The sequence below is a fragment of the Cyprinus carpio genome, chromosome A15 (assembly GCF_018340385.1).
Source record: "Cyprinus carpio isolate SPL01 chromosome A15, ASM1834038v1, whole genome shotgun sequence".
Lineage (NCBI taxonomy): Eukaryota > Metazoa > Chordata > Actinopteri > Cypriniformes > Cyprinidae > Cyprinus > Cyprinus carpio.
In genome coordinates, this window is record NC_056586.1 from 8,039,339 (window position 1) to 8,050,246 (window position 10,908).

The 10,908-nt window shown below is 37.8% G+C and overlaps 1 protein-coding gene across 2 annotated transcripts in view; it reads left to right on the top strand.

The window, feature by feature from the left end:
* Window positions 1-8,382, top strand: part of LOC109056631 (immunoglobulin superfamily member 5-like) — a 43,162-nt gene extending 34,780 nt beyond the window's left edge. For both annotated transcript variants that reach the window (XM_042770882.1, XM_042770883.1), the window contains exons 5-9: window positions 1,177-1,293; window positions 1,911-1,935; window positions 2,873-2,973; window positions 7,049-7,113; window positions 7,708-8,382. In XM_042770882.1, the coding sequence (XP_042626816.1) occupies window positions 1,177-1,293; window positions 1,911-1,935; window positions 2,873-2,973; window positions 7,049-7,113; window positions 7,708-7,812 (413 nt within the window). In that variant the 3' untranslated portion in view covers window positions 7,813-8,382. The remainder of the gene's footprint in view (window positions 1-1,176; window positions 1,294-1,910; window positions 1,936-2,872; window positions 2,974-7,048; window positions 7,114-7,707) is intronic.
* The last annotated feature ends 2,526 nt before the right edge of the window (window positions 8,383-10,908 follow it).

Genomic DNA, 10,908 nt, shown 5'->3' on the forward strand with positions numbered 1-10,908 from the left:
TATTATTATTTTTTTTTTTCAATCGCTAGGACCCATTTCTGAATGAACTGTAGATCATTTTCATTGCTTTGGTAAAAAAATACTTTCAATGACTTCATCTTTCATAAACATTCAATCTTTTCTCTCTTAGACACAACCACCAATAAAATTCTAACTACTACAAACTATGTTGTGTTTAACATAACATAACATAACACTTAAAAAAAAAAAAACATAACATAAACATAACACGGAACTGAATAAGACAGCAATTTGCAACATTTCTACATATTGAAATATATTACAAATGTAAAAAAAAAAAATGTAGCTGAACACACACATATAGAAGGTGTACGAAAGAGAACGACTATACAATAGGAATAATTTTGTACCGTAATGTAAACATATACTGACCATGTAACACGGGGGGTTCAAACTCGGTCCTGGAGGGCCAATGTCCTGCAGAGTTTAGCTCCAAACCCAATTAAACACACTTGAACCAGCTAATCAGGTTTTACCAGGCATGCTAGAAATGTCCAGGCAGGTGTGTTGAGGCAAGTTGGAGCTAAACTCTGCAGGACCGAGTTTGGAGAACCCTGAAAACATGTACTGAAGTAAATTTTTTGAAAGCTAGTTTTGTAAAGATATTAGATCAAAGAAAATATGTATAACTTTACCTGCTATTTATCTGTTGTCAGTGTTTTTTGGGTGATTGTTTTATGAATGACAAAGTGTGCTTGCTGGGTGAAACATTTGCTAGTGTCATGGAAGAATGACTTAATTTGATTAGTTTTGGTGCATTTTGAATGTGAAATTACTGCTGTACCAAGCTGTAAGGAAAACTGCATGACTAGTATTTAGAAATGTGTACTAACAAGATTACAGCTTTTTAGCTTTACATCATATTAAATTCTAAAACATTAAAAAGATGCATAATATGTCAATATTAATTTCACAAAAAGCTAAAAAAAAGTTTGAAAGATTTTCTTTTTTTTTGGTGTTGCTTGATTCAATTCAATTTTAATTTAGAGCTACTGTTAGATTATATACAAAACAGTTTATGTGATATAAATATCAGTATTGACAGTAGGCTGTACATGATTTATCCTCTTCATAGCTATAAAAATACTGATTATATGTATTGGGTCAATTTTGTGCATATAAATGTGGCCATAAATGTACAAATGTGTTTTGCAGTGGCACCGAAAGCTTCACAGGACTACACAGTTGTGATCGCTGTGATAGTGTCTGTGTGTACGATCATTCTGCTGGCAGTCCTCATCCTGATCTTGTACTATAGAAAAAAACTGTCAAGTAAGTAAATCCATTTTACATTTCTCTTAAAAGTTCCCTTTAAAACTCACCTGCAAGTTATTAAACCAATGAAGGGGGAAGTTAAAGCAGTGCTTGCCATAAATTATACCAACAGCAAGGACACGCTGTAGGTTGAGCTGTCAGCAACGAGGCAGTTTAAAGATTTTACTGCATCATTCACCTGTCTTCCAAAGGGCTTGCACAGCATTTAGGTAAATGGATAATCCGTTTCAGACAGAAAACCTGTTAACAATGTCTTTGTTTCCAAGCAAACACAAAAGCATTGAAATATAATTTGTCCTCCCATCTTTTATTTTTTTCCCATCAATATGTCCCCTTAGGGGCTCCTAAGGGACCTTACAAAACACACACACACACACACACACACACACACACACACACACACACACACACAAACACACACACACACACACACACACACACACACACACACACACTCTCAGTGCAGCTCTGGAATTTGTTACTGTCTCATACCCTCTTTTTGCACCATCTAATAAGATGTCATTAGTTAAGCTTGCTACCAGATGACTACCGCTGCCTGAGGCAAGAACCAGACATTTTAAGTTACACGTATGTTTTTCTCTTTTCATTTACAGAATCAAGCTCTGGAAATAAAGTCAGGTAAGACATTTTTGTTTATACCATACCTGTTTTGAGGCTTTCCTGAATGCACCAACTGGACCTATGTTAAACATAAAACATCCAGAAGAAGGAAAATTATGTGACAGAAGTCTTAATCTCTCTGAACATTGCACATTATCTGTTTTCCCAGTTCTAAACCACTAACACTGACAGGCATACAAAGACAAGAGACACTAATCAAATCACACTACCATTGTACTATGAACAGATAACTTTGTGTTTGAATGCTTGTTTTTGACAGCAATTGCACACACACAGAGTGAATGACTACAACATCTTCTGTACCAAAACAGAACCATTACACATTTTCAAGCAACCGAAACAGCAGCCTTGAAAAAATCATGGAAATATTGGAGAGAAATACAGCATTTCACAAATTCCAAACACTGCTACAAAATCTTGCATTACATTTTGCTCAGTTCAGCATACTACCATACTACTGCTATTTCTAGTTCATTTATGCAAAAGATAACCTGATATCCATCTTCATTTGCCAAAATGTGGAGTATGCAACAGAACATACTGTATGCTATACAATGCGTTTGAGTTCACCTTTCATTTTTTCCAATATTTTATTTTTTATATAAAATAGGTTCCAAAATGCAAAATAACCATATTGTTTATTGTTGCATAGTGAATATTATTTTATATACTATTTTGTGTTGTAATCATTATATGATGTATGCTGTACAGTATGCAGTAAAGAGTACTCTAGTGTTCCATTTTGAACATAGCCACTGACTCTTAGAATATTAGTAAAAAATATTATTTAACATCACTAAACCAACCTCTATACATCAGATCATACCAACAAAACAATCAGGTAGAAATAGCTCTTTAAGGAAATAATCACAGGTTACCACTTTCTGCAGTGTGGTTTGAGAAAAAGTTTAATGTATTGCATTTGTCTTTCCAGTTCCTCCTCGTGGACTGTCAATTTAAGCAGACGGAGGAGGTCTGTTGCTGATGAAACCAGAGGAAAAGTTAACCCAGGATACCATGCCGAAGACGTAACAAGTAATAACATCAAAATACATTGCGGAACAGAACACCCAGTGTAATGATGTGCTAAACAAAAATAAATGGTGCATTATGCCTACTTTATGTAAAATATTTTCACAGAAATGAAACAAAAACTGACGTAACCCAGGTTCCCTGAGATAAGGGAACGAGCGTTGTGTATGGGGAAACTCCTGTTTACACTGGTACTGAAGCCTGATTTGTTCACGTTGAATTGAATTTGTTGAACAGAATGGGCAGTGCAGACATTTATATAAGTCGGCTCAGAGCGCCATTTCATCAGAATCATTAGACTAAAGCGACAGTCATCGATATGTGTGCAGCTTATAGCATGGCAAGTGACACAATGCTAGTTCCCTTATCTCAGGGAACCGAGGTTACTTAAAAAACCAGAATTTAAACATTCAAACATACACTCACGTTTATCATCTTAAATAAACCCAATCACACCGTGATATGAACTGATGCAGAACGACCTGCTCTGCGAGCCGAGTCTCGGAGCATTTAAGTTAAGGACTCCTAAAGAACATGAGCCAAACTGAATCCCAAGCACTGCAGATATAGCTATTTCCACCCTAAGGAAGGAATAGGTAGATAAAAAAGAAATCCATGCCTGCAGGGCAGGGACGTCTAAATATAGAATCTATCAAAGAGGACGGCAACAACCAGCTGGCGGCCGCACAATCATGAGTCAAACAGAGTCCCAAGCCCAGCTAAGGACTACAGATATAACCATTTCCACCCTAGGGGAGAAATAGGCAGATTTAATAGACAAAATCTGTTCCTTTCAAAATTATAGAATCTGGCAAATGTGGACAGCGACGTGCAGCCAGTGACTGCACAAATCTCACTTATAGAAATTCCGCTGGACCACACTCAGGAGGAGGCCATTCCTCTGGTGGAGTGGGCCCACACCCTGATAAGGCATTGCAAGCCTTCTGAGGCATAAGCCTAGGCTATAGCATCTACTATCCAATAGGAAAGTCTCTGCTTCATAACCGGCAGCCCTTTACTGCGGCCTCCGAAGCAGAAAAAGAGCTGCTCTCTTTGTCTGAAAAAGACCAGAGCGCTCAATGTACACTCTAAGAGCCCTAACCAGGCAAAGTGAATCAGGGACCTCCTTACTGTCCACAGCGGGGAGTACTAGAAGGGTAATAACCTGGCCTCTAATCGGAGTTGAGAGCATTTCACTGTAGGTACATAACCTTGCCTTGGCTTGAGGACAAACTTACACTCATTAAGCCCAAATTCAAGACAGGGAGCACTGATTGACAGTCCCTGCAAGTCACATACTCACTTGACCGATGCTAATGTCATAAGGATGGATGTCTTAAGCAACATGGGCCACAGGTCAGCCGAATGGAGAGAGTCCAGTCTCGGAGCACTAGGTTAAAGGCCGGGACACACCAAGTTGACGGTTGGCCGTTGACCGTCAGCTCAAGTGAGAGCTCTGATTAGATGTTCAGTTTAACGAATGAGTCAGTGCCTGAGAATTAAAGTGAAAGTGATGAAAACAAGCACGTAAATGAAAGCAGTATAGACAGAAGGCTGTTTAAATGTTTTTTGCATAACAACATGAGTGCTTAAAATGATTAGTTATCAACATTACTGATATTCAAAATGGTAAGCAAGCACTGCTGTATTTACGTTGCATATATCTGCATTTATCTCGTATATCTTTGTTTTGGTTTCTCCATTTGAATGACGAATATATACTATTGATAGCTGTTGATATAGACCATTAATTCCTCTCACATATGAGCAAAATGCACATGTTAGTTTGCCATCGGCTGTAGTCTGTGCGGTGTGTTTGAGAGCAGCTTTTTGGTCCGATGTTGTCGACGTGAGGCGACAACACAGTTGGCTTTCGTCGCCGCGAGTTCTTTGTAATCAGCTTGGTGTGTCTCGGCCTTAAGGACCCCTAAAGTACATGAGCCAAACTTAGTCCCAAGCGCAGCCGAGGACTGCAGATATAACCATTTCCACCCTTGGGGAGAAATAGGCAGACTAAATAGACAAAATCCACGAAGCTCAAAGGGAAGGGCCCTGTATGTCCCTCAGGACTATGGACAAGTCCCAGGTTGGAACGGTCTGAGGACGAGGGGGATTCATTCTCCGGACACCCTTAAAATACTTAATAACCAAGTCAATTCTGCTGACTGAATGGCCAGCTTCAAGGGAAAGATTTGCTACGATAGCTGTAACATAACTTTGAGCTTGGAAGGTGTGCACCCGTTGCCCAGCAACTTTTGCGGAAAAAGTCAGCACGTGAGACAAGTTACAAGAAAATGGGTCTAGACTTCATGCTGCACACCAGTCACAGAAGACTGGCCATTTAAGGGCGTTAAGGCATCTCGTAGATGGTGCTCTAGCCTCTAAAATGGTGTCGCTCACTCTCGCTGGGAGTTGTTTAGACTCCCCTCGAGGCTCCAGACATGAAGGGTCCACAGCTCCGCTCATCGTGAGAGCAAGCTGTCTCAGTAAGCACAGCCCCAGCGTGGGCATGAGCGATATAGAATCATTGATGATAGCATTCTCCTTTGATCCATCTAAAAAGAACAAACCGTTCGAAGCATACAAGGGGCGCTGATCTTTACTTGTAAAACACACTAGCAGATCAAAGAGCTGCAAGGAGAGTGAAGCAGGTGGGACCTGTGCCGGCATGAATCACTTAATCCAGATCGCTCAACCTGTGAGTTTGCCACTTATTCCTCTGAGGCAACTGAGAGGGGAGAAACAGGAGGGGCGGGGTCGCCTTCATTGAAGAAAGCAGTCCGTGATCGAAGCGGGGACAGACTTATGCTTTCACAGTGAAAGCAGCCTGTCACAGTGAGCATAGCCTCAGTGGGGCACCACAAATATTAAGCTGTCAGCAATAAAGAATCATTGGTGACAGCATTCTACTCCAATCCGCCTAGAAGGATTGAGCCCCTTGATGTAATGAGAGGCGCTGATCCTTACATGTAAAACACACCGGAGGATCAAAGTGGTGGGGGAGAGTGAACACGCGGGCTCTATGCCAGAGTGAGATCACACAACCCAGTTGCTCAGCTCCGCGACTCACTGTTTCTTTCTCCAAGCTCGCTGAGAGAGGAGAAATGAGGGCGGGGCAAACTTCCTCCATGTAGTCAGTCAGCGCGTGGAAAAGAGCGTGACTCATGCTCTCAGTGAGATCATTCCATTTCACTGCGCCCTTCTGCATTGTGAAGGGCTTCCCTGCACGAGCCACACTGCGGTGTGTCATTTGAAACAACATTGCTAGGACATTTGCTCAGAAATTTGCTATTTTAGTGCGCTGGATAGCCGCAGGGGAAGGCTTCTGGCTTTTTCCTTTGCTGGGGCTCTTCAATGGCGGCAAGTTGCAGGCTGAGCTTCTTCCTTTTTCTAGAGCTTCGTAGTCCAGTGTCAGTGAAGAGATGATCTTTGTCGCTGGAGGAGAATATTCTGTTTAAATGGCGCTCCGAGCTGACTTATATAGAGGTCGGCTCCGCCCATTCTTGTGTAGCTACACAAACGTGAACATTCCCCATACACAATGTGAGAGAACGTTCTAAAGGGAACACGTTTTTGGGAAATCAAATATACACTACCAACAAAAAAGTTAAGTATTTGTAAAAAAAAGATTTTGCCACGAGGCTGACTTTTAATAATGGGTATAACATTTTTCTTACACAAATAGCTATTAAATTTGAATTAAATGTGAATTTTTGAAGTACAGTAGAAAGACTAAAATCTTATTTTCTAGTAAAACATACCACAGTAATCTGTTTTATTTACGATTTTCAAAATGAAATGTTGCTCTTTGATTCTGTGTCTCCTGTGAGAAATAAGTGAAAGATATTTATTTTTCTTAAAAGATGTCTTATAAGAGATCATAAAATAAGATACAAGGCTTACTGTCTTAAGTAAAGACAATGTTGCTTTATTATTTATCAACTGGGAAACTAGACAAACATACAAAATATGATTTTTGTATCTTAGTACAGCAGGAAGAACACATTTTGCAGTGTTAGTTATATTTGTAGGATTTTAGGAAACATGAAGTCACACACAACTGATCTTTACCCCACAGGTTCAGGACACCATGACCTCAGGAATAGAGCTGACAGCACGATAAACATCATCAGCCCTCCACGGGTAAGGGGAGAGAGAATTACAGCCTCTGCATTATTCAAAACTAGTGGTGGGATATCTGACACCTCAGTCTAAAGTCTTCTGCCTCACACCTGGGGAAAATGGTGATCTCTTGATTACTGTGTGAAACAATATTCAGTCAAACAATTAAACATTATGTAAATGATGCACAATGATACTTTGATGTAATCCTTTTTATTTTTGAAAATGCTGTTTACTTTCTGTAATCATGCTGTGATAACAAACGATCATATATTGTGTTTAAATAATTCATAATGCAAATGTTTCGCATTAATGATAATCGTATGCTTGGTTATCTTCATGAAACAACCTTTTCATTTTAAGTATTTCATTTGAAACTGTTGAACTTAAAAGAAATCATATTTTCTCACCTCATGCCTAAACTACCAGGGCCATAACCATCATTGACACTGGGGAAATCACCACCACAGGGTGATAAAATTTCAATAGATGCAAAATTTAGCTATAAATAAATAAATAAAATTCTCAAAAGGAAATGCACAAATTGATATTCCAGTGAAACCCAAGCATTTAAAAGTACATTGTAAAAGTATATTGTTCTGTTGTTCTCAACAGGTTCCTGATATTGTCATTTTCAGCACTCAAAATCAGAAAGAGGAAGATTTTTCTAACCTCTACTGCAAGGGAGCAAAGACAGTCCGCCGGGTCACCACTGTTTGACCTCAGGGTCGACCTCACATAAACCTCCCACTGTAAGAAAGAAGGTCATATATGCTGAAAATGAAGATGCAATGGCTTGCATATCTAGAGGATGGGGATCATCACATGAGACCTTCAGTAATGTCAACTACATGCAGCATTCACAGTCATGACTGCTGTTATATCAGTCACGTCAACATTGTATATGCATGTTTTTTTTTGTTTTTTTTTTTGTTACTTCAAAAAATGTTATGTAATATTTTTGCACTATTTTGTAATGGTGTTCCATCTTATTCAAGTGGAAAAATGTTTAAGTTATTTACAGTATTCGTATCTGTATTGGTATAGAGAGCTGCGGTGATGACATATTTTTGTAGGCTAACCTGGAAGTCAGCATCACCCTGTCTCCCTAGGGTCTTTCCATTGGCTTTTGGATTATTACAGAAAATAAACTCTGTGACCAACAAAGAGTTTGATTCTTACATGTCTTGTTCATCATAATAATATTCACAAATGAATACAACTTGAACCTAAATACAATCGGCAGACGCAGCTGAACATAGGCAAGAAACAAACTACACCACGGTCACATGACTCATATATATATAACATTATCCCTGAAAAAGAGAGCCATTATACAACAAATTATATATATAAAAAAGAGAGCCAATATATATATATATATATAAAAAACATTATCCCTGAAAAAGAGAGCCATTATACAACAAATAAACACAACATCCTGTGAAAGCGACCTAGTAAGTGGTTGAGTTTACTCTTTTTGGTATGATGAACTTTAATGACCCTGATAACCTCTGTAAGTTCCATTTAGCCACTTATTAGAAACCGCGTTTTACAAGCAAGTAAAAACTTAAAAAAAATTCACAAGTTGTTATTATGCGTATACGAATGTATTTTATGTTGTAGAATCCAATGTGGATATCTTGAGCTTGTTTTCACCAAAGTTTTTAAAACTTTTAAAAAACCCATTGTCTTTAAGTTGATGGGACCTGAAGTGCTAAACTAGCTGATTTATGGGTTTTGACCTACAAAAATATGTCAGTTCCACATTACTTTTTTAGCTTTGCAAGTTCTTTTTTTTTTTTTTTTTTTTTTTTTTTTTTTACAAAAAGAAAATTAGTGTTATAGTGCATCTTTTCCATAGACTATTGTACTGTAAGGTATTGCTTGGTGTGTTGAATGATAATTCCAAAAAAAACAATATTTTCCTCAGAGGGTTCAAGTAAGGGAAATGTGCCTTCATGTTTTCCCACTGTTGCTCGTCAGTCATGGATGGCAACTGCTGAATAAATTAGGGTCACCCTCAGTAGATCACACGAAGCTGTCATGATATGAGAGGGCGATAACATAACCCTTTTGTTTTTGTTTGGTTCTCCAGACCAGTGTTATCTTTCCTAGACCTGCTTGTGTTACTGAGGTTTTCATTTGCCATTCACAAGTGGTGGATTGATTGCAGTGACAAAAGAAGTCTCTCTATGCCGCAAAAAAAAGAGGCCACTGCATGCCTTTCAAAGACTTCTGCATCTCACAGGATGTCTGTCTGTTCTGCAGAAATATTGCAGTGCAGTATTTGAGACCTGTTAGATAATAAATTTGGTATTCTTATACAAATTTTCATTTTTGTCTGTAATTGTTATTTTTGCAATTAATGATGTTGTGTATTTTTTTTTATTGTGTCACAGCTTAATGCGTGGAAAAAAAATCTAGTTTCATTAATAGTTTGAATTAGATTTTATTTTTTATTTTCAATTTCATTTTAATTGAATACATTTTTTGTTATAAAAAATGTTACAATATGTTTAATGTAGTTTTAGCTAATAACAGTAATCCTGCTTACAAAATAAATAAATAAATAAATAAAAACAGAAAAAAATTAATGTTTAAATCTTTGAAGACATTTAATATTCTTTTTTTGTCCTAAACACTCTATATCACAACTGCATACAATTATTCCAAATACTACTGTACAATGATTGGTTTAGTGTAACTCAGTAATGCATTTGTGTTATATCAGGCACATATGAGATGCAGGCACTAGCTGTAATCATGTGAATGAAAACATCTAATCATCAGCATAAATATTTATTCATGCATATTAGAACCCAGCCAACACATAAAGGTTTCCGCCTCCAAACAATGATTCAGTCTTTATGTAATTGACCTCAGCTGAATGAACCCTTTTGGAATCAGTCACGGTACTTTGAAACAATTGCAGTCTACTTTACACAGCGCGATTCACTGCAACACTGATGAATAACTTAACATGTCTTCTCTGTGATTGAAATGCAATCCTTTCTATAGTGCATCCTTACAACAGGGCATTTAAGTGCTTTCAAAGTCAGCTAGGTGCCACTGTATTAAGTGACTGGCTATTAAAGGAAATTGGAGACAGGAGTCCTTCACATGGTGCTGTTAGCATAATTAAGACCCAAGTAATTAGCAGATTAATGCCTCTTAAAAACTGATGAAGTGAGTGAGTAATGCATAAAAGCTTTACATTTGAGATCTAGTGTTTCTTTTATGTGCAAACTCAGCAGGAATGGGAGAAACTCAGAGAATGGCCACCGTGTGAATTCAGGCTAACAGCAGAACCCTTGAAGCCTTGTTTCGCTTCCCAAAGCGAACAGCCCTGTCTGACTAAATACACTTCAAGTTACCCAGAGTTTCATCACAGAGAATGTGTACTGACAAAACCAAACCCACTTTGCTAAAGGACAAAAAAAATCTTCCTCGAAGCTTGAGGTATCAAACTCAACACATTTGCTCCAATTACTCATGCAGGCTCCAAAACGTACAGTCAGCATGCAACAAATAAAATACGTTTTGGCAACTACTGTAAATGCAAAATAATTGTTAATGTCACCATAGAACTTGTAATTACAAAAAGTAAACCTGGAACTATTTATTTAATTTTTTTTTTTTTTTTCAACCTGACCACTGCAACGTCACAGAGAAACACTCAAAATGTCAGCGCCTTCAGCAGTAAAATATGGTTACGATTTTTTTTGTTTGTTTAATAATTCCTATAATTAACTACTGTTTAATTATCTAATTAATTATAATTAATATAGTTATAGAATAATTTAGTTTAATGTA